The sequence below is a fragment of the Anser cygnoides genome, chromosome 9, assembly GCF_040182565.1.
Source record: "Anser cygnoides isolate HZ-2024a breed goose chromosome 9, Taihu_goose_T2T_genome, whole genome shotgun sequence".
Taxonomy (NCBI): domain Eukaryota; kingdom Metazoa; phylum Chordata; class Aves; order Anseriformes; family Anatidae; genus Anser; species Anser cygnoides.
The window spans coordinates 9,979,432-10,002,581 of NC_089881.1; the positions used below are offsets into that span (position 1 = coordinate 9,979,432).

Below are 23,150 nucleotides of genomic sequence, written 5' to 3' on the forward strand. Positions count from 1 at the left end.
GCACAAAGCCGCCAACTTCTCTACTGCTGGTTTCCTTCTGGGCCTGTCCCACGGTGACCTCTTGCAGCCCTGACGGGCAGGTGAGCTCTGAACACCCAAGTTTGCCATTTTGGATGGCAACCACAGGGATGTCCCTGGCCAAAACGCTTCTCAGGGCTGTGCTTCAGCTCCAGGCTGCGCCTGGGCGCCCAGTGCAGGTGCCAGTCCAACGCTCAGCACTGCGCCCCTGCCACAGAGTCTTGGGTTGGGGGCGTGGAGGGGGGAGTCTTACTTGTGCCCCTGCTGTCGCACTGCTCAGGGGTGTGTGAACTTGTCACAGCGTGCCTGCTACCTGCTTCAGGTGCTTCCCAGATATCCTGGATACGGGGAACAGCATGGGTGACTGATGACACCTCCTGGTACGCGGTGGGCCTTGCACCCCTTCCTGCCTCCCTGGGGGTTTTGGGAGCCTGGAGTCCCTGGGCCACTGAGTGCAATGGCTTGGGTTTGCATCTGAAAGAACACCGGGAGGTGTCATCTTTGTTACTCTGTTTGCAGGTGGTCAGAATCAAGGGGTTTGTGATGCTCTCTGTTATCATTAACTGTTATATCTGTTAACATTTATCAACAAGGAGTCTTGTTGATATCTTATCTCCCTGCTCAGAGACCCATATTTAATCTATTCCAACCGTTGCTGTGGTTTTCCAGCTCAAATGCCCTAAGAGAGCAATTCCTGGCAAGCAGCACTGAAAGCCCTGGCGTCCTCCTGTGCCTGGTGGGCACGGGGTGCAGAACAAACCCGTCGCGTGCTCAGATCCTCCTGCTGTGTGGTTTCACAGGAGGACAAGAAGCTGAGAGCAAACGCTGCTGCCTAACCTGCCCAACCTCATGCTGTTAGCGAAGCTCACAACAGAACCGGAAAGGTACGCAGCAGGGATTAATGCAACTGCTGCGTAGCAGTTAATTGCAGAAAGCACAACTGCGGACACGTTCTTAGACACTGGTCTTGCTGTTTACTAGCCATACACTAGCACAACTCAAATCAAATTTTTAACCATAAATCAGATTGACAAGTCTAATGGGTTTTGTAACTGAATTGTTAAGACTCAAGCACGCTGACTTCAAAAAACATTGAAAGAGGACTAGGGCTTCGGTGTTTCCTTGGGTTGGGAAATGCATTTAGGGCTGACTGTCCTGGGAATGGCTTAACTGGATGCCCATTAGGCTGTTCCTCGTTAACACCACTGCTCACACCTCAGTCTCAAATGCAAATCTTGTTTTTCCCCTTGCGTAGTAGTTGAAATGTCTTTTAGGAAAAGTGGTTCCAAAGAAAGAACGTTGCTCTGCTCCAGGGCCAGCTTTTTTATTATCAGAGATCTTCTAGTTCTTGGAGACCTCTTTCACAGCTGGGACACAGGTGGAGATCCAGTTCTGGGGGCTGTTTTTTCCCCCACGCAAGGGGGTGGGGAAAAGAAAACCCTAGAAGGCTTCCTGTGTCAATTCAGAGAGAAATTTAACCACAGAGCACAAAATGCTTTACTGATATATTCTTTTGTTTACACATGCACAGGAAACACAAGTAGCCATCACAGAAACATTACCATTTCTTCATTTAGAACGTTACAGCCAAAGCGGAAGAAGTGTTACAGAGGACACAAACGCTCTGCTTGACCATTTTAATGTTTTTACTGTTCATTTCCTACTACCACAGCGCACGGGACTGACAGTCACAAGTGAATCCGTCTGTCTCCGTATTGCCTTATCCCAGGAAGGTGAGGAGGAAAATGCATATGGCTTGGCCTGCACTTTGGCAGGCCAGCTGTGCTTCCACTCACGCACCCTATGTGCTGCAGACAAATATCCTTTTCTCATACGACATAAAAACGTCAGTGGTTGTACGCACTAGAACAAGTTCTTCTGTCACGGAAATCTGAAAATACCAATGTTGCTACATCAGCTGTGAAGTTAAACAGTAGAGAGCGGACCTGACCAGTACACGAGAACACAACAGAGTTGGAATATGTCACTTTCACGTGGTCACGCAACCAGAACTGAACAACAAAACTGCGCTTCATTTAATGGAAGAATCCACGATCTCCTGATAATCCTGTCTTCCTAAATTCTTCCAGGACAGTTTATAACATGCGAGAAAAAAAACACTAACCAAAATAACTGCTCCCCCAATGAGATCATAAGTACCTGGGAAGATGCGCAGCACGATGAGCTGCAGGACCATGGCGATGACTATCTCCAGGTGCTGTACAGTGCTGACCAAAGCGGGATGGAACTTGCTCAGGGCATAGTAGACCCCCAGGAAGGCTGCCGTGGAGCAGAGGCAGATGGCAAGGAGATAGCTCCAGGTTTCTCCATCCAGCGGGACAATTGGCTCCTGAAGCACGAACATGGTGGATGCTCCCCACACTGTTCCCGTCCAACTGAAGGTGAACAGTGCTGTCCACATGCTGATGTTGTCTTTGATTGACCTGTAGACTATCATGGAGAGAGCAGTCGTCAAGCCTGCCATAACGGTCATGGTATAGCCAAAAGCTTCCTTCCAGGTGCTCAGCAAAGAGTTTTCTTCCCTGACGATGTTGGGGATCATGACCAGGCAGACGCCAAACACACTGCCAACAACAGTAATTATGTCTACGTAAGCCATTCCTTCATCTACCAGTAAAAAAGCCAAAATGGCACTGAACACTGTAGTGGTAGCCCTCCACATGATGGTCCCATTACTGGGGGGAACTATGGAGAAGGAAGTGTAAGCACAGGTAATAGAGATAACATTGCAGACCCCGTAGAAGAAGAGCCGGAGTCTGTACCCTTTGGGGCCAAAGGGTGGCTCATGGTAATAACACACAACAGTAATGGACAGCACCTGTAGGACCGAGCGGATGAAAATCAGCTCTAGGGATGGCACTTTGGAACGATCGGAAATTAATCTTGTAATTAGAGCCACGCATCCATGAGCCACAGCAGATCCAAAAAGGACTATCCACATTTTCCTCGACTGCAGTATATTTCCTTCGGGAAAGTTCTGGAAATGCCCCATCTCACTGGCTTTTGTTAGTTGTGCTGGCTGGAGCTGGGTGTCTATCGTACCAAAAAAGGTCCTTCCTCTCTTTTTCCCATCACTCAATAGTCTTTTTTTAGGATTATCCTCCATAAATACTCCAGTATCTTCATCACCATTCTCATATCCCTCTTCTCCTGGCTGGGGATAATGAGAAGTATATTTTACTGTTACTGTGTTGGGATGAATTTTCACTCGCTTTTTGACTGGGTACTTTGGGGAAGATGTATCCATTTCCTCAGAGAAACGTCCTGGTCTTGAGGAAAAAAATGGGGATGCACTGTTATCTTTTTATGTAATGGATAGTGAGAGACTCTTTAGTATGTAAATGCTGCTAGTGTTTACAAGCTATTTTTATGAACCAAGTCCAAGTACTAGTAGATTGTTCTTGGTTTTGCTTTAATTTTCCAGTCTGTTACTGCTAAATACCTTTGATAGTCAGGCCATTTGGATCTCCTTAAAAGCCAACTACAGAACTTCACTTTAGTCACTAATTTTTGAAAATAACATACATTCACGTTATGTTATGGTGCATAATGTTCTAGTATATTCATATTCTAAGAGGAAGTTCTCTTGCTAAAGCATTTTGGATGGTAAATACCCTGTAATTATGAATTGCACATATTGTTAATTGCTTGCTAATGTTACAAGATTACAGAAGAAGTTTGGCAGGAGGAGATGACATCCTTGTTTGTAAACTGGCAGGGAAACAGGAAGGATCCCTGAACAAGTCAGCGTACTACATGAACAAACAACAAATTTTGTAACAATACTTTGACAGTGTTACAAACTCTTTCTTCTTTTCACATCTTATTTCCAGTGATTGATTTTGCAACAGATTTGTTTTTCAAGTCTGAATCAATATTTAGTTATTTATTTCACATAGAGAAAATTTGGAAGGGCTGATCCAGATGACTAACCAGGCCTCCTGCTGGCAGACAAGGAACAGGTGGATTTACAAACACCACAGGAGAAGGACCGCCCTTCCATCTCCTGCTGAAGGTCCACTTCACACCGCACACCAGAGTGAGCCCTCCCCTCGGTGCCTGTGTTTGTGCACACCGTGACACACGCAGCAATGCACGCAGTGCAGCTTGTGTCACCACAGTGGCATCAGCCTCCCAAGACAAGCAAACAATCCCTTCACAGCACCCGGTCATCAGCACAAGCACTGCTTGGGCTTTGCTGTCACAGATACATGCAGGGGGCCCACAGGGAGCCCCCCTGCAGCCCAGACTCCCTCCAGCTCTCCCCTGAGCATGCCATCGCTGTCCCCAGGCCCAGGATGACAGCACGGCGTTGGTTTAACACAGGCACAGGGATGCCACCAAGATTACTTTGTTGTGCACAGTGCCCTCCACCACCAGTCCTTCCAAATGAAGCGGCAGCAAGGAGAATGTAACCTGCCTTCTGCAAACACCACTGGGCCCCAGCAAATAAACATATTTACCTGCTCTTGAGAGGTTTAATTCCAAGCCCGAAGGGGAAAACACCTTTCCATCATCTACATCTTTGTCCGGATGTCTAAACAGAAACAACAGATGCTCTGATACCAAACAGAACGGGTTACAATGATCTTAGCACAGCAAGTAATACTCAAGGTAGGCACAAAATGTTCTGATTGTTGTTCAAAGTTGAAAATCTGAGACACATTACCATGCCTATGAGGCTGTTCTCCTTGGGAACTGGCAACCCCAGTGCATCACTATGGAAAAGATAAAAAGAAAGAAAAGAGCAAGCAGTCAGTGTAACCTTGCTAAAGCCACTCCTCAACCATCTCTCAGAATTCTTACTGACTGAACTAACCTGAAGAATGAATGGTGGTTTGCGAGTGTAAGGTTCCTGCAGTTTAATAGCAAGAAAATTTGATCATCCCGTGCCCACCATCCTGCCTCACTGCCTTTGCAGAGGTGAGGATGCCCTGGAGGACCCATCCTCCTGACCCAGCCACCAGGAGCCCAGCCCAGCGCCGCTGGTCACAGCGGTTTGGTCTCTCTGGTGCCTGCGGGGGACGGGTGTGGAGATCCCTGCAGTCCCTGTCCACAGGGTACCTGCACCAAGACAAGGCAGGCCCCGAAGGTGCAGGACCACAAGGGAGCGAACAATCGGGCTGTGGACAATCGGGCTGGACGCACGACGGCACATCCTCAGGGAGACACAGGGGCAGAGCCACAGAGCAAAAGGCAACGTAAGAGCGGGTGCCAGAGCTCTTCACTGAAACGCTTCTATCGGGGGCCAGGTTCAGCCTTGGCGTTTTCTCCATCCATAATGTGCCTCAGCCAAAGCACTGCCTGTGCCTAGCTGAGGAAAATAATTTACATAAGAATGGGACAGGCTTCCTCTCTCCTCAGGGACTGAGGGATATTAACCCCTTGCTATATCCAAGCTAAGCTGTCGCCTACCTCTTAGAGGTGGAGTGAGTGAATCTGGTAGGGACTGCGAGGAACGGGAGAGGGGCAGGCACCAATCCCAGCTCTGGAGCAGGCGGCAGGGCCAGGCTGGACTTGCACAAGTAAGCGAGGTATCCCGGGGTACCACCTTACTCTTGCTTTGGCAGGCTACACTCCTGGCCTTGTGATACCTCGCTGAAGCAGAGATCAGTACACGTTAAAGGGGTCTGAGGGCAAGAAACACCTCTGGCTACCTCTGTTAGCACTCCTGTTCACATTTCTGCTGCCAACCCTTTTTAGGCACAGCTCAGCTGACAAAACAAACTGTACGACTAAATGCTCGAGGGCTCCAGAGTTTCCATGCATATACAGCGTATATACGGCAAGAAACCTGAGAAGAAACAGCTGAAATGCAAAGGAGAGTAAATAAAAAGGGTAAGAGCTGAGTAGTGGGCAGTCTGAACAACCCATCAAGCAATTAAAAAACAAAACAAACAAAAAAAACCTACCAGAAATGTAAGCCAGTCTTATCATCTACTACTTGCTTTTTTTTTTTTTTCTTAAGGCAATCTGTTAATTTCAGATTCTTTTAACAGGCAAATGCAAAATGAACTGAATGAGGCCAGGAAGGCAGTGCCCCTCACAAGCACAGCTTTTCCTACCTACCATTTCCATCGTGTTTTAAATTCACAATTCTGCCTTGCCCTCCTCCCCACACCTTAAAATTAAGACCTTCTTGATCTCCACAACGTATGGATCAGGGACAAAGCGCGAGGAAAATAATACAAATGGTGCACAACTGGCATTATTATCAGAGCGGCAGTGAATCCAGCCTGTATAACCTCAGTCATCTCATTAAGAAACAGATGAGTACATGCTGCAACTATTGGCTCATGAAAAAAAAAGAAAAAAGAAAAAAGAAAAAAAAAAGATTTCTTACCATGAGCATATCATGCTTTCTTTCTTTCTTTCCTCCTGAGGTTAGATTACATTTTCTTCCAACAAATAATAAAAAAGGGAATAGAAAAGAGACAACATGCATTTGCAAATTTAGTACTGGACCTGTGTAATGTATTCAGGGATCTCTCTGGAGGAAAACAATAGATCATGAGCACATAACTCAAAATGGCTGTCCTATACAGACCCAGTATTTCCTTCAGCACCACGAACACTAACAGTTGGAAGGTCTGGGAACTCGAAGGGCAGACAGATGAGGCATGAGAAAGGCAGGAAATGAGAAGTAACAAAAAATAACAGGAGCGCTTAAATCAAAATTTAATTTTCTCTACTAAGCAGTGAATATATGACAAATGTCATGCCATCTCTCACACGGGAGATTTGTTTGTACTCTTTGGTGATCTTGCTTCTCTTAACCATCAAGAATTTCAGTTCAGTGCATAACCCAAATCTATGTTTGTCAATCCTCAACACAAATTTAAAACAAATGGAAGTTAGCACAGCCTGTGCAGAAAACTTGCTGCTTCTCCTTCTTCTGATTCCTTTTGTGGAGATCACAGGAAGGCATTTTTTTGTTTGTTTTTTCCCTTTGTATCTGGAAACTTAAGATGGTTTATTTGCATGTTCTCTGAAAAATACAATTTGATTTCAAATCCAATTTAATAGAATGCCAACAATTAAATACTATGTCAAATTCTCATGTCATATAACAAAACAAACACTCTTAATTCAAACAACAACTTGAGACACCCATTTAAATTACCAGCTCTTGGAAATTGCTGGCTGTCAAAATGTGAACTGGTTTCCCATCGGTGAACAACTAATCACAACGGATGCAATAAACACCACAGATCACTAATACAATACACTCCATGACTTCTTTAAATAAAAAAGGCAACCCACCGCAGCCCCCAAAGCATTACACACGTGCTGCTTGGGAAGGCAGAACTACACGGCTATACGCCGCTTCCCTATCGAGGGGTGGGAGGCTGAGCTCGCCTTCTTGCCACGCCTGAAGGAATTAAGCCTTCGAGGTCTGTCTGGTGGTTATAACCAATAATTTTCAATAAACACACCAAAACACTCTCGAGCTCTGCCAGATTGGGCCAAAATCAGCCAGCCAACTGAAAAGTTGTTATGGAAGATTTGCAGGCACGGCAATTGCCGTTCCCCCCGAAGTCAGGAACAAGCAGCCAGCTCTGCCCGTGCCCTGAGATGCGGGCCTGGCAGGTTGTTCCTCTGCCGCTCCTGGGGAAAACCCTCCGAATCCTGACAGACTGCGACTGTCAGCGGGCCGCGGGCAGCCCCTGTCGGGGGCTGGCAGTTCTCCCCGTCAGCGCCCAGCAGGACGCCCCGTCACCCCTGCGGCTCCCGTTACCTGACTGAACCCGCGCCTCCTCCGCAAAGCTTCCCTCCTGCCCACCGCCCGCCGGCGTCCTCCCGAGCTGGTTCCTTCCAGTTCCTCACCGGGAGCAGCGGCAGCTCCCGGCCCCGTGGCACCCTGAGCTTGCTGCTGCTGCTCCGCTGCCCGACAGCCCGGCCGGGTGCCCTCAGGTGCGGCGGGAGCAGGGGCAGCGGGAGGCCGAGGCGCCGTGAGGCGCGGCAGGCAGCCACGGGCGGCACGGCCGGGCCGGGGCCATGCCTGCGGCACCGCCGAGCGGCGTGACGGGGCACAGCACCCGCACCGCTGCCGCCACGGCCCGGCTGCGCCAGGCGGTTTTAGTGAGACCGGTTATGTGCAACGGGACTTTGTTGGAATCTGGCTGTGACAGGGGCAGTAACGGGGAGGTTGTGCTGCTTAGGCACGGCGGCGAGCACCGCGCACGGAGCGGCACAGCGCCGTGCCGCGTCTCCGCGTCACCGAGCGCGGACAGAGCCCCGACCGCCCAAACCGGGGGGTCTGTCAGGGAGCCCCCGCCCCCGCCCCGCCCCGCCCGCCTCGGCCCGGCCCGGCCCGGCCCCCCCCGGCAGCGCGGGCGGCCGCAGGGCCCGGCCCCCCCTCAGGCCCCGCCCACCCCCGTCGCCATGGCGACGCCTCGCCCCCGTCCCGCTCGCCCGCCCGCACGCGCGGCGCACGCGCGGCGTTTGCGCGCGAAAGACGTTTGCGGCGCCGCGTGCCCGCCCCGGCCGCGCCCCCCCCGGCGGGCGGGAGGGGGGGGGGGGGAGGCGCGGGGGGCAGCGGCGGCGGCGGCGGCGGGCGGGCGCCAGGGGGCGCCGGGGCTCCGGGCTCGGCGGCGGCTGCGCCATTGGCGGTCGGAAATGCCGCCAGATGGCGGTTTAGGATTGCGGCTCCGCTGAGCGCGGCCCCCGCCGGCGCCGCCGCCGCCGCCGCCCCGGCCCCGGCCCGCACCCGCCCGGCCCCGGCCGGCTCCGGCGCTCCGCGGGGCTCCCGGGGGCGCCGCCCGAGCGCGGCGCGGCCGCGGGCCGAGGTGAGCGGGGCGCGGGGCGGGCGGGCGCCGCGGCGCCGATCCAAGATGGAGGCGCGAGGGGCGGGGGCAGCGGGCCGGGGCCGCTCGCTCGCTCGCTCGGTCTCCGCGGCGGCCGGGCCGGGAGCGGGCGCTGCCCGTGCGACGAGAGAGGCGAAGGGGAGGGGAGGGGAGGGAGGCGGCGCGGGGCGGGGCGGCTCCTGCCGGAGCGGCGGGTCCCCCGGGCGCGGCGCTCTTCGCCGCCATCTCATTGTCCCCGCCGGGGCCGCCGGGGGCGCGGGGCCGGGCTCGGCGGCCTTCCCCCCCCACACCCCCCCCTCCGCCGCCCGGGCCCGGGCGCCGCGCCCCGGGGCCGCGGGGATGCTCGGGCGGAGCGCGGGTGGCGCTGCCGGGGCCGCGGGCGGGGAAACTTGAGGGAGCCGCCGGCCGCCCGCAGCCGGCCCGGTTCGGCTCGGCTCGGCTCGGCCCGGCCCGGCCCGGCCCGCTGCCTGGGCCCGGCCCGCGGGAGGGCGGCGGGACGGCGCCTGGCTGGCGTCCAGGGGCGGCGGGGGTACGGGAGCGGCTGGTGCTCGTGCCCGGGTTGTGGGGGCGGGCGGGCGGGAGGGAGGCCCCGTGAGGGCCCCTGGGGACACGAGGCCCCCTGGGGACACGAGGCCAGCCCCGAGGGAACCCCCCCGGGCCGTGTCACGGAGCGGTGGCACCGGGCTGGCCGCCGGGGTGATGGGGCTGCGAGACGTGGCCATGGGTCAGAGCCCTGCCGGGAGCCGTGTGGGAGCCGGCGGGGTCCTGAGGCGCTGGATGGCCCCAAACCAGCCCCCGCCTCGCCCGGAGCTGCGTGGGGTGCCGCTGACTGGGGGCCTGGCCTTCTGGGAGAGCTGCGCTCCCGGGAGCGGGAGGGCGGCCGTGGCCGTGGAGCACGCTAACGGGACGTGGCTGCCAATGTTGGTGTCAGAAAAACTTAGTTTCCACTAGCAGCGTGGGCCTAATTAAACTCAATCGAGCCACTTGATAAGTATTGATGATGTGTTCCACACAATTTCATGGTACTTCTGGTTCTGTAGAGTTAATCTGGTCATAGCCTGTACTAAGTTGTTGAGGGACAAAAAGCCTTCTCCAGATCACAGAACTAAGGCAACTGTTCCTGCGTTGTCTCATGTGTTTGGTATGGTGGATGACATTAACGTCTGGATTCAGGCATCTTAAGACTTGCCCAACTTCCCCATGTTATTACAGCAGAGATAGGGGTGGTGTGAGTGAAGGATGAGTCCAGATTTTCCAGATCCAAAGGAGTTTTTGCCTTGCGTAGTGAGCTTTTGCTCATCTGTAGATAACGAGGTCACTGAGTGAGTATTTCAACATTATAATCCATCGAGCAATTTGAAGAAATCACTGGACAAGAGGCTACATGTACGTTTTCTGCTTAAAGGTGTCCTGAGCATGGGGAGAAGTTCTTTTGAGGCACTGGAGGCTGGTTTATCCTTTCTCTCTGGCTCTCCCGTGACCACCTTTGGTGGATAGCCCGAGAAAGTTCTCGTGGCGGGTGCGAGTTTCTTTTGAAATGGCAAGCTGGTCCAAGCAGCGGTGCAGTGACGCAGCAGGATTCGCTGGAGAGCAGGGCGGAGAGGCTGACTCTGGGGCTGCGATTAGTCTGATAGGACATAATTGTTACTGGTTGCTCAACGCAGGGTGCTCCGGCAAAATTCTTGGTCTCCACCACCAATGGACACGCCGATGGATTTACAGCGGTAGGAGGGAGCAGTGAAAAATGGTACTTTCCTGAAGCTCAATGAACAGTTAGGGCCAGCTGTGGAGGTTCGGAGCACCTCTGCTGCAACTGCTGAGCTTAAGGACCAGAGCATGTGGCAGCTGGCAGCTCGTGGTGTCCCGTGGTGACTCACATTTTACAAATGTGCTGAAGTTCACTGAGGCTGCGTTTATGGCCAAACTTCCACAAGCAATATATTGTGGATGGAAGTTCTGAGAGCAGCTGGAATCATCATCTCAAAGCTTTACAACAGAGGTCTCCAAGGTTTTAGGAGATAAGCTACTATCTCTGTAGCCTGCCATTCATATTGCGCCAAGTTTTATGTAACGTCTACTGAAACTGCGGCGCACCTTTTGATAGCCAAGAAGGCTCGTGAACATTAAGTATTTGGATGCATTGGCGGAATGAGTTACTCAGGATGTTTAGGAACTCGGTGGGTGAATATTCTTGATTTGAAAGAATGCTTGCGTAAAGAAGAATATGTACATTGAACTTGCTTTCTTGCTGTTTCCCTTTGTTGCAAAGACTTGCTGTGATATGAGGTGGCTCAACATTGGCATTTTAAATATAATTTTAGTAGGCAAGTGAGCCTGTGGGAGTGTAAAGATGTGGTGGGAGAGGAACGCTTAATTGTGATGACTTACTAAGAAAAGTCCTGTTACTGGGATAAGAACATGTCTTTAGCATAGCATTTGTAAATTGTTTTCTAGCAAAATGCAAGAAAGACTCCAACACGCTGCCGAAGATATGAAAGCGCTAGTTATGTAAATAAGACATACCCAAACCAACAAACTTGGCTTCTCATCTGCGTAAGTTGTGCAGTGATGGCAGAGCGAATTTTGATGCGGCGCTATTACTGAATGGGTGGCTGGCATCAGAGATTTGGTTTTCCCAGCTCTGCACCTGGAAGCGCTGAGTGTTTGGGTAAGGCTCTGCCTTTGGGTGCTTGAAGCCAAAACTGAAAGGCGGTGCTGGAGTCTGGCGCTGAGATAAGGATGCACCTCATCTAAATCTGATATACTGGCACCTGGATTGGAAATGGCAACCAAAATTTGTAAGATACTTGGTGATTTATTTTATTTTTTAACTTTTGGGGTTTTTCTTCTCGTCACTTGTTTATCATGTGGAGCTCTCACACTCCCCTATTGCAAGTTGCCATCTCTGCCTTATTCGCAGTGCAGCTGTGTTCTCTTGGTGGCTAAAAATAGAAGGGTGTAGAGTTAGTTTTCTTTCGTGGAAGGGAAGGAGAAGTCTTAGAAAGTGTGAGGTCACCAGCAGATAATTCTTGTGTTGTTTTTGCTCAGGGCATCTAGAGATGCTCTTTATTCTTCTTTATTCTTTGGTGTTTTGCACTTCCAAACTGATCTCACTTTGTAGATTTGGATGTTGAATATGTGATCAGAATGCAAAGACCTTTCTTTGTTCCTCTAGAAAATAACTTGAGAGAACGTTATGACCCCATGTTGCAACTTTCAGTGTGAAAATATGCTTCCAAAAGCAGGTGTGATTTTTTGGAAGATCCCTATTTATTTATTTTTTCATTTTAAGGTAAGCACCACCTTCAGCTGGCTGAAGGAACCAAGGAGGAGTTGAAAAGGGGAAATTCTATCAGTCTTCTTCTGACTTAACTCTGACTTTGTAGCCATTTCCGACAATCTGACAAGTCCTATTGAATATCTGAATATAGGTAGTGGTTTCACCACTTGACAATCTGTGTGTATTGTCCGTGAGAGAACACCCGGGGATTTAGGTCCTTTTGCTAATGTTAAAGGAACTGCACTCCTGGTTTCAATAATTTTACAAGTTTTTTTCATGTACATCTCTGGAGGAAAATCTGTAAAATGCTTTTAATAACTGTATACTTGAAATAGCAGGATGACTTGCACGATAGATTTGTCAGGTTATCTTTACTGGTCCCAAATGATATCATGTGCCCTATTCTGAAATGTAAGTTCAGTCTAACCTTGGTGAATTTGGTAATTCTGCTTTCATTTACACAAATCTTAGAACCACTTTATTTTGGAAGAAAACGGCCACTGTATGGGTGATGCCGTACCTGGTACAGATGGTGCACATATAACTTTTTTTCCCCTCAAGCATTCAGGCCCCCAGCTTGTATATGTGCAGATCCAGAGCACTGCCCAGACCCAAGCTGCATGTCAAGTGCTTGTTCCATGGCTACGATGCTCGTCCTGCCTGGGATGGATTTGTAGTCTGTCTTAAAACACGCGAGAAGGTGTCGGTTGCATGGCGTATTTCGATGGGCTAGGCCTTTCAGCCACAGTTGGCAGCAGTGTCAGACTGGAGAGCTTGACGTGGGAGCGTGTTCTGAGTTCCAGTCACCCCACCGTTGTTTTTTGCAGAATCAAGAGCAAGAGATTGAATTGTGAAGCCTTGCCTCCCTCAGCTGAAAGGCGAGCTGTTTCGGGTGGTTCCCAAAAGTAATGTTTTACTAGAAAGCAGCGTGAGGCAACATGCAGCCAGCATGTGTTACTTGCTGTGCAGGAGTTCACGAGAATAAGTGCCATTTATTCTATAAATAAATCAAATGAGCCTATATTCTGTAACTTGCCACAGAGCAGACTTGTATTATATTGGCAGGTTAGCCGAGTGAAAACAACATTGACAGATTGTTCAGCTTGTAGGAAAAATATTTCCTTGTAGAGGTGCACAGGAACAGACCTGTGCGTCACAAGTGTTTCTAAATTCCAAATATTTACTACAATGAAAAAAATCAAAACAATTCATCTTGGACGCGTGCTTCTTTAATAGCAGAGGATAGCATGTGTTACTGGTTTTTGGAACAGAAAAATCAAATGACAAGCTGAGAACCGCTCTCCCCCAAACGAGGCTTTCCCTCCCCTTTTGAGGGTTAGAATTCCATAGGAGCAGGAAGATACCGAAGTGTTAATGTTTGAGAGTGGAAAATACAACTGCCTTTGCAAATGACTAATGAAGTCCATCTTAAGTGAGAAATGTGCCAGTTTTGCACTGCTGTAGACATGCTCACTAGGACGGCGCGAGCTTGTTCCTACGACGGGAGTCACGGAAGCTGGGCGAGCTGGGCCGCCAGCCTGCCGCAGCTGACAGGGGAATCTGCTCCACGGCCTGTCCCTTTCCTTTGTGCTCGTGCTGCTGTTGCTGGTCCCGGCCTTCGTGGAGCTGGTTGGGTTCACCACCTGGCCACAGCCAGCTGCTTGGGAGGGGCGGTTCTCTGCCGGGTGAACGAATTGAATCAGATCAGTGCGAGGTGATGCAGAGTCAGTGGCAATAGCGTTTTAAATCCCCACAACCATTTTCCCCAAAACTCATCCTGTTTTCGGGTGGGAGATTCAGATGGACTCAGTGTGTTTCCAGGTGTGAGAATGCCTTAGAGCGTGGGCTCCAGCTCGTGCACCTGTGTCACTTTACTGGTAGGTTAGTCTGTTGTTAGAGATAACCACTTGTTGTTGCTCTGTTTCCCATCTCTTCACCAGATAACGTATCCATGCAAGGCCTTTTATTGCCACAGCAGCTTAGTTTCTTTAGGAGCCTTTTGTGAAGAACCTTAACATATATCTTAGAAATTAAAGCAGGCTTTATCCAGAAGAGTCTATAGGTGTGTGGGTAAGGGAGATCTTTTTAGAGAACTCTTGGAGGTTTGTGAAACTTGACTTTGCTGTACGAAAGTGGGGTTGATTTGTCCTTTTAAATGCTGTCATTTATTTTTAATTATTATTTTGCTGTCTACTGGTTTAGTCTCTAGAATAGCTTCTACTAGCTGGTCTGTGAGGCTCTCTGGACTGTGGCATCACCAAGTGTTAGGTGGGAGAGGAGACACGATTATAAACTGTGCCCAAGAGTAAGCACCGCTTCAGGCAGCAGAATTTTTGAAGGCTGTTTTCTTTTGAGTCTTCATTACATGGCTTCTTTGGTGTCCGATCATGTGATCTTGCTGAATGTAGCAGAAATTGGTCCAGAGGTTGAAAATTAGGGGTAGTGGGAATTAGCGGAGAGAACAGAGAGAGTGAAGGGTACGCACACAGAATGCGTTTGTGTAGGCCTGTTTCTGTAGGATCACAAGTTCAAATTCACAGTTGTGGTGATACTGTAAAATAACATACAACAAAACAATATAGTACAGGGCGTGCAAGTTGCTGTCAGAACCTCCTCACTGATGGAGCTGAAGTCTGCCTGCTTTTGACTGCTTCCAAACTCTTCTCAGCTGTCTTTGACATGTGTTTTGCTGTATATAATGCTCGGAGAATGAAAGTCTGAGTGAAGATCAAAATGGTAAGGATATCTATCAAGTCTTTTGAAGGACTTCTCTGAAAGACTGACGTTTCTGATCCTCTGCCCTTTTAGGTACAGATCACGGTTTGTTGTTCTTCATCTCCTTTCTATTCCACAGTTCCAGGTGTCTTTCTTTAGCTCTTTGAGGCTTTTTCTATTTTAGCTCTAGCTGATTGTTCTACTTGCATTTATGGAAGTCAAACTCACTGATGTGTCCTTCCTCATCCTTCTAAAAAGGGTCAGCAGAAATGGTGTAATTTCTGTAGGTTTGCATGCATCTCCTGCCTTTCCCACTCATGTGGACATTTTTAAAAAATATTTTTAATATGTATCGTTGCTGTAAGCTCCATTTGGACCAGCGTTTTCTGCCAAAGTGGTTAACACTGAGCTGAAATTTTCTTTGTCTCAAAATGCGTTTTAGGTAATTTTTGGATACTAATTGTTACCCTTTTGTGCAAGATGCTGGGTGCATTGAGAACCTCAAGAGGAAGAGATGTTGAGTACTGTGTTTCACTTAAAATGGCCAATCTGAATTATGGCAGTGCTGCCCGTTTGGCAGACGAAAGGACGGTAGGTTGGATGACAGTGAGAACGTGCAGGCAGGTCCCATCGAGTATCCCCGTGTTGAAGTGGAACAAGTGAACTGCCTGAGTGGAACGGAAGGAGGGACTCTGTTCCCGCAGCCTGTCTGATGACTTGAAGACTTGCTCTCTGTTGCATTGAGTGGGAGAACGCAGGCAACAGTTAGTCAAATTTCAGGTGTAACCTATGTTACCAGTGCTCTCAGAAAAGGAATGGAAATGAAATGCCCTGCTTCTGGCTTTTTTTTTTTTTTCAACATGTGTGCTTCAAGATCATACTGTAATACTTATTTTTCTTCCCCAAAGAAACCAGAACAAGCTGTGTTTGCAAAGGAAAGATTTTTACACGTTTCTGTTGCTGTGTTTAACTGCAGAGCACTGGCATTGTGGAACGAAAGTACTCGTGGGTGGTTCTTGTACGCAAATCTTAGCGCCCGAGGTGACTGTTGAATTGTGAACCTCTTGTCTTGGGGTTGAAATGTTTGTTAATGTTGTAGCCATTAAAGCTGGTAAAACAAACTTTTCTCACTGGTACGCCTTACTTTTCTGATTTCTTCTTACTGCTTGTGTGTCATTGTCCAGGTAGAAAGTTCAGAGGGAAAAGAAAAGGATATTAGTGAGAGAAGTAAGAACCAAGGGAAGCAGGGAAGCAAAAAGTCACACTTAAAACAGATGGCTGGCTGTTGTAGCTGCCCTTAATTCCTAGATACTTTGATTTCTCTAGGCAAATGAATTGTTATGAAACTGCTAAAACTCGAAAGTGTATCCTGCTCAAATCCTTCAGAATATTTTCCAAGAGACTTCTGCCAGGACTTCACCCACGAGGATCACCAGACCTTTTGCAAGAATGTTGTTCACCATTGTCCAGAGCCTTTGTGCAGAACTTGCAGTCTCTGCTGGTGCAATGCCAGGATACGCCACCTGTATCTTCTGTAGTAAATTGTGAAGCACTGCTAGGTTATGCCACTGATGTAGTTGATTTTATTGTGAAATAAGCAGCTAAGAATAACCCTTTCAGATCTGACTTGCTCGTAAATTTTTTTGGCAGTCAGCTCCTTTGTTGCATCTCCCTCAAACAACTTCCTTGACCTAAAGTCATGCTTTGATAACACCCACATCTAGAGTTTAACTATTGTGTCTGCCTTTGTCCTGAAGGCAACGTGTTGCTCCTTTGTAAGTCGTGTTCGTATTCAAGCTTGTGGCAAAAGATAATGACTTTCTGTGAGGGTAATCACAAAAAGCATTGAGTGCGGGGGACAATCGGAACTGATTTGTAGTTCCCTGGTTCTGATCTCTGCAGCTACAGGACCGGTGAATGCGAGTAGTGCCATTGCTGTCACAAAGCACGCCTGGTTTTACTTAGATTGTTTGAAATTTGAATGCATGTGCAGGTTCCCTGCTACTGGCGGGGTGAGCAGGACGCAGGGAAAAGCTTATGGGATATACAGTTGAACAAACACGTGATTGAAGAACATGGGAATATACAAAAACGTTGACTTGTGGCTAGCTAGAAGAAATAATTGTACTGTGAGCTCCTTTTGGACCAAACAGAGTGACAGGGATAAACGGACGAAATTGTTCCCATTGCATGCCTGTGGCTGCTAGTAAAGGAAGTACTGTGCACAGTAACTACAGCTCCGGCTGTGTTTCAAGAAAAAAAGGTATCCTTTCTAATCTCTGTTCGAGCTATTGCTAATATTCCTTGCATGTCAGGCTCTTTCAGAGATGACTCAAAAGAAGAATGTGTCTCAGGTTAGCTTAAGAACCATTCTGTTCTTCCTGCAAGCTCCCGTGGCTGAAGTTACTGGCAGAGTTCCCTGAAGTGGAGGTTTACATTGAGAAGACAAAAAGCTGTGGTGAAGAAGGGGAAAAAGATACTGGTAGAAGATTGGAAATGATCTGAACATCATCTTTCTTTTGCTAACCTTCCCTTTATTATTTTTTTTACAGCAACAAAGACCAAAACTTGTAGACACAAAGAATGACCTTGTTTATGTTTTTTTTAGATGTAGGTTCAGGCAGTTAGGGACATAGCTGCTGGTGGTTGTTGTTGTTTTTAATTCTAAAGGGGAACTTTGGTTATTGCATTGTTATAGATGGCTCAGATGAGCATGCCTGTGGTTGGGATGGGTATTGTTAGGCAGTTCTTCAGATCTCGTTTCCAGCAATATATGTCTCTGACAAATGAACCGTTCAGACTGGAAATTCCTGTATTAGGCTTTTAGCTGCAAACTGAATATTTTTGTTATATTCCAACAAAAAATATTGAAATTAATTCCTGAATATGAGATAAAGGAAATTTTGTGGCCATGGTAAGTATGCTTTTTTTTCCCCTTAAGTATTTCAGTGGGAAAATACTGCCGAGTTCTCCTGCTTCAGAGTAAAAACCTGTAACTGACCTTTCTGTGGCTTTAGTGGGATAGCTGCAAGTTGGTACTTTAAAAAAAAAAATAAAAAAAATCTGTAGTAACCAGTGTATAAGCATCTGCAAAATAGTAAATGGTAGCTTAGTAGAGACCATAAGATACGTTCTTTGGAGTAGATCTGCACTCAGCAGATTTCACATAAGGAACAGATTGCATATGCCTCATTGAGAGTAACCTGCACTGTATCCTTCCAGCTTTGTCACGGACGGGAGTTTGACAGACATCAGTCTGCTACTGTGTAAACACAGGCCATTCCCCGAACACCATGCTATCTTAAGCATAACTTCCAGGGTTTGAAAACCAGGCTTTGAATTCCTCGTCTGCTGTCATAAGGTTGCTAAAAGGCAGATCTTGCCAGTCGTGTATCTTCTGTGCTGTGTTCACGTTTCTTCCAAAGCATGAAAAGTTACCGAGAACTCAAATAATGAACAAATGTTTTTCCTAACTTTGTTTAGGAGAGAACATTTGTTTTGGCTGAAATCTTCCAGAGCAACTGAAATTGACACCAGCATGGGAAAATTAGTAAAAACGAGCAGGAGGTTTTAGTGCTTGGGCAGCTTATAACATTATAGTGGAATGAGAAGGAAAAGAACAACCTAAACTGCTTTTAACCTTTACAAGGTCAAAATTGTTAGTGCTTCAAAGTGCCCTTCAAAGGTGAGCAGAAGTGTTCACGTATAGAACTTCTCAATTTTGCTGTGATGAATCTTACACCCAGGCAAGACATCAATCTACTGGGGAGCACTTTGGTGACTTTGTTGTATGAATATCATGGCCAGCAGGGCTCTCACCAGTGAAACCCAGTGACTCTGATACTATTTTTTTCTCTTAATTCTAAATATCCTGATTATTTGTGATGGCAAAAAGATGGAGATGCCTATGCCCTCTCCATATTCTGTTCTTTACAACCTTTTTGCCTTACTCCGTCTCAGAAGAATTTTCCTGTATTGCCAACACAGATTTATCCTTGCAGTATATTTCCTCGAAGACCACTGCCCAAAACGTTGAATTGGTTAATAGCTTAATAGTGGTTTTGCAGCATTCTAGCAACTTGCTTGCAAGTAGACATATGCTATTGTTTTGTCTTGCAATTATTTTCCTTTAGAAGCCTTGATTTGTTTTTGTAAAATTGCAAAATGTTTATCACACAGATGACTTCATCCTCTAACAGGCATGCTCTCATGTGAGAATATATTCTATAAAGATTTTTTTTACCTTTGCAGTTTTATCTAATGAAAGAACTGGTCTTGGGGAGACTATTAAACTGTGTTTATATCTAGTTATCCTTAATATTTTTACTTTTTTTTGTTCATTGCTGGAATCCCTAGCCACATAACTCTAAATCCAAGTTTATGTTGCGCTTACAGCTACAAAGGGATGTCAGAAGTGTAGTGTCCTGAGATCTCTATCCAGTCGTGCTTTTACTGTAGGAAGGAGTCGCACTAGAGTGGTTATTTATTTACTTTTACTTTTGTGGTTCTGTCTGGGCTTTCTTCATTCCTGGAAGAATACCGAGCAACAACAACAGCAACAAAAAAGGATGAAGAAGGACCTAGAGTTAATCCTTTGCTCTGTCTTGGGGGAAGATCACTTACAATATTCTTGACAGATGCTTGTCTAATCTCCTAATTGCTGGGAATGCCACTGCGTTTCTTAAGCAGCTTATTCCAGTGCTTTATATTCTTGCTGCTTGATGTTTTCTTAAGGTTTAACTGACAACCTTTGCAGGAAGCGTTGCTTTCTACTTTCTCATGTCCAGCTATTTCTGATGTTCCTGGATGTATTTGACCTGTCATTTTTCCCTTGATCTGTTCTCTAACACTGGTTGCGTGCCTTTAATTTCCAGTTCTCCAGTGTTTCCTCGCAGATCTTGTTTCCTTTTCTTCTGACCCAACTCACTGCTTTGTAGACTCTCCCCTATCGGTTCCTATCTTGAAGACTGGAATCCCAAACGGGGCATCCTGCTTTAACGCTGAAGGCTCTTTAGTGCTAGGTGGATTGCTCTCCACTTATTTATTTTTGAAGTGTTCTGCACAGGGCTCCGCTGCTCAGTTGTTTTCCTTTTGTTCACCGTTCGGTGTAAGGCTTTGCAAGCAATCCAACTTTGAGGTTCTGCATTAGCCTGTACTTGGCTGCATGTCTGGGTTCACTGTTGGTTTCTGTCACTCAGAAGGGCATACTCATCTTCCTCCCAAATGGAGGAGTGAAAGGCAGGGTGGGAACCGGCATGGAAAACAATTGTCACCAAAACAAATGGGTGTTCGCCCCTCTGCGGAAGCAGCTTCCCCTTTGTGGTTAGCAAGATGTACAATATAAGTGATTTCTTGGCTTCTTGGCTGATGTGTTTGATCAAACAGGAGCTGTGGCTTTCTTCCTTGCTCTTGTCTAGAGCATTAGGACTTGCCTTTTTGATGCTGTTGCCTGATGGCAGTTGTCTGTTGTCATTTGATTAGCTGCAGTCTTCAATATTCATGAAGAGTAGTGAAGAAAGAGGCTGCCTTGTATGTTCAATGTTAAGCTGTTGAAAGCGTACGTGGAACATTGGTTTCTCTACATCCTTTGATTTCAAATGCTGTTTTTTGTTACTATAAAGTGGTACAAATCCTTATGACTACCTCTGACAATACAGAAAGAGGATTTACTTTTTCGTGGTAAAAGTATAATAGCAGCTTTAGCAGGAAAAGAAGAAAAGATGAGAAAGTAAGAAAATGTATGCCAAAAAAGTGTAGAAGTGATACGTTTAATGTGAATGTAATTTCTGGTTTTTAGTTTTCCTCTAAAATTTGCCCAATCAACAACTATCTTCCAGCACTGACTGTATTTGCAACTTTGGTTTCTTTCGGGCTGTAGCACAGCCTTTCAGTTTCTTTCAGGCTGAAAGTACTTTTGTACCAAGAGGTATGTTTTGGGCCTTGCGACTAATCTTCTAATTATCATTTAATTTGCAACATTTATTAAATAACTGTTTGGATCCCAGCTTCTTCAAATAACAGTATTTGTATCCTGTCAACATGTAATCTTCAAAGAGTTAGTTTAGACGTAGATTTGAGTTGATACTATATCATGTGCGTGATGATTTTGAGGCATAAATTTCATTCCTTTTTGATTATTTTTGAAACTGTCTGTTAATGTGTTTTACCAGCTCATTTTTCTTGGGACTATTGGTAGAGGCCAAATGAAAATTTAGAATTGCAATGAGACTGTCTTGTGGTTTTTAGGCTTTACTGAATTTTGTTCGTTCAGTAGCTTTATACAGATTAACATGCCTGAGGGTTTTTTGGTGCATTTTTGTTCTCGATTAGTGTTGTCCCACCTCTTTTTTTTTTTAGGTGACAATCACTGCTATCACCTCTGCTGCCCTCCTGTCATCCCAAAGTGTCCGCTTTTGACTGATGAGCCTCTGTTCCTCGCACCCTTGTTGCTGCTGCCTCCACAAGCAGTTTGGCTCCTGCTTGGAGCACAAGGTCATCTGCCTGGCAGGGCTGAGGGGTTGTTCCAGGCCATGCCTCCGGTAGGGAACAAGTGCTCTGTACAGCTCTCCTAACAGAACGGGTGATACTGCTTGTTTCACCTTGCTGCTACGATGCTGTCTGTGTGTGCTGAATCGTTAGTAGCCACTACGCTACCTCTGTTTTTCTGGAAACACTTGGAATGAATTTGAAATTCATTAACATTTGGTTTGTCAGCAGATGAACAAGTCTTTCAGTGGTGGAAAATCTAAGGTGGCAGTGATTGAAGAAGCTTCCTCTTCCCCTGCATGTCCTCTGTGTGCTAAACTACAGCTCCCTGGCAGCGCTAGCTGTATTTTGTTCTACTTTTTATTTGGTGGTGGCTGTTAGTAAAGGCATGTAGCAAGGCAGGTATCTCTCTGCAAGTGAGGGAGTAGTCTGTGGTCTTATGTATAATAATTGTGATACTGAGGTTTGTCTGGAGGTAGAAAAGGAGCTGGCACTTTGCTCCTGTACTTCAGTAGCAACCACATTCTTACTGCGGCTGTCTACATAATGGAGCGTGCTTTGTTCTGTAATTAAGCATTTTACTGGGTGTAACAGAGTATAGTGGAGATGGTTTCTCAAACAAATGGTTTCTCAACTCACCTGGTTAGTTTTCTGTGAATACGGATTTCTTCCCTATTGTTGTGACTGGGAGACTGTCAGTACGTTGTTCTTCAAATGTACCACCTTGTAGCGCCCACGATTATATCGCTTACCTTGCTGATATATTGCCCCTTTTCATAGATTACAGGAAGAACCTTTGAGAAGGTCCATCTCTTATCCACTTTCACTTCTAAGAGTTCTCAAATATGCATGTCCAACCAAAGTCAGCTGCTTTCCAATTCCTTGAGAGAGTGCCGTTGGATGCGTGTGAGGTGCCTGAGCTCTACATGTTTACTTCAAAATCCATTCAGTCTCACTGCCGCCTTTGCTCTGGTTTCATGATTTTCACAATTCTGCCAGTTTCTGTTCTGCTCTGTTCAGACTAAGTAAGGTTTTGAAGACTCTGTTCCTTGTTCATGTTCCAAACCCATTTCCTGCTCCTCCATAGCAGTCAAGGAGTTTTCCGCACTGGCTGTATATGAACACTCAGTCAAAGAGAATTGCTGGGATTTTGTTTAGTTCTCAAGCACAGAACAAACAAACCAACCTTTTGTTCTTGTCATTAATTTCACTAACTTGTAACTCTTCTTTATCTAAAACAAAGTAAGATATTAAGAAAAAGAAAAGCTGGAATAGAGTGGAACAAGAGCCAGTTGGAAGCAGAAGCTAAAAGACTGCATATGGGGTATAGCAGCTTGAATCAGGATTTCTTGCCTTTGACAGCAAAGAACTGGGTGCTTCGGTGTTAGGAGTGAGAGTCTCACCAGCTAGCCAACAAACTGACTTGCCCTTACGTTGCCTACTCACAGCGTGAATTTCTTTGACATGAGGGATTCATTTTCCCCCATAACTTGGAGTGGGGTTGTTTGACAGACACACAGACTCTGCTCAGAAAAGAGATCACAGACTTTAAATGCTGATTTTGATATTACCTTGTAATGACCGTAGCTTGTGGATTTCAGGAAACTATTTTATACCTGCAGGCCAAAATTTACTATACTTATCATTTTCTCTTCCATCTCCCTCTAAGGCAGTCTAACTTTAGCCAAGTCATCATCAGTCCGAGACTTTGCATGTAGATTAAAAATTAAATGTTGTGTTAGGGAACAGGCAATAATAAACATCCTTTTACATATTCCCATTTGAATAAAAAAAAGTTTTGTTTATTTATTTGCCTCCTAGTA

At 47.0% G+C, this 23,150-nt stretch overlaps 2 protein-coding genes across 20 annotated transcripts in view; one reads left to right on the top strand and one right to left on the bottom strand.

The window, feature by feature from the left end:
• Positions 1-1,507: 1,507 nt before the first annotated feature.
• SLC35G2 (solute carrier family 35 member G2) lies at positions 1,508-8,300 on the bottom strand. 19 transcript variants are annotated; one of them, XM_067002807.1, is made up of 6 exons: positions 7,778-8,300; positions 6,383-7,027; positions 5,697-5,847; positions 4,709-4,757; positions 4,503-4,576; positions 1,508-3,308 (listed from the first exon to the last, which is right to left on the bottom strand). In XM_067002807.1, the coding sequence occupies exon 6, from the start codon at positions 3,284-3,286 to the stop codon at positions 2,051-2,053; it is 1,236 nt and encodes a 411-aa protein (XP_066858908.1). In that variant the 5' UTR covers positions 3,287-3,308; positions 4,503-4,576; positions 4,709-4,757; positions 5,697-5,847; positions 6,383-7,027; positions 7,778-8,300; the 3' UTR covers positions 1,508-2,050. The 19 variants fall into 19 exon arrangements, with proteins under 19 accessions (XP_066858908.1, XP_066858910.1, XP_066858902.1 ...); XM_067002809.1 differs by having other exon boundaries at positions 4,503-4,598; XM_067002801.1 differs by having other exon boundaries at positions 5,455-5,847.
• A 1,172-nt stretch (positions 8,301-9,472) lies between these two features.
• Positions 9,473-23,150, top strand: part of STAG1 (STAG1 cohesin complex component) — a 185,976-nt gene continuing 172,298 nt past the window's right edge. Inside the window, exon 1 of the mRNA XM_067002100.1 lies at positions 9,473-21,380. The gene's annotated coding sequence lies outside the window, so the exon portion shown is untranslated. The remainder of the gene's footprint in view (positions 21,381-23,150) is intronic.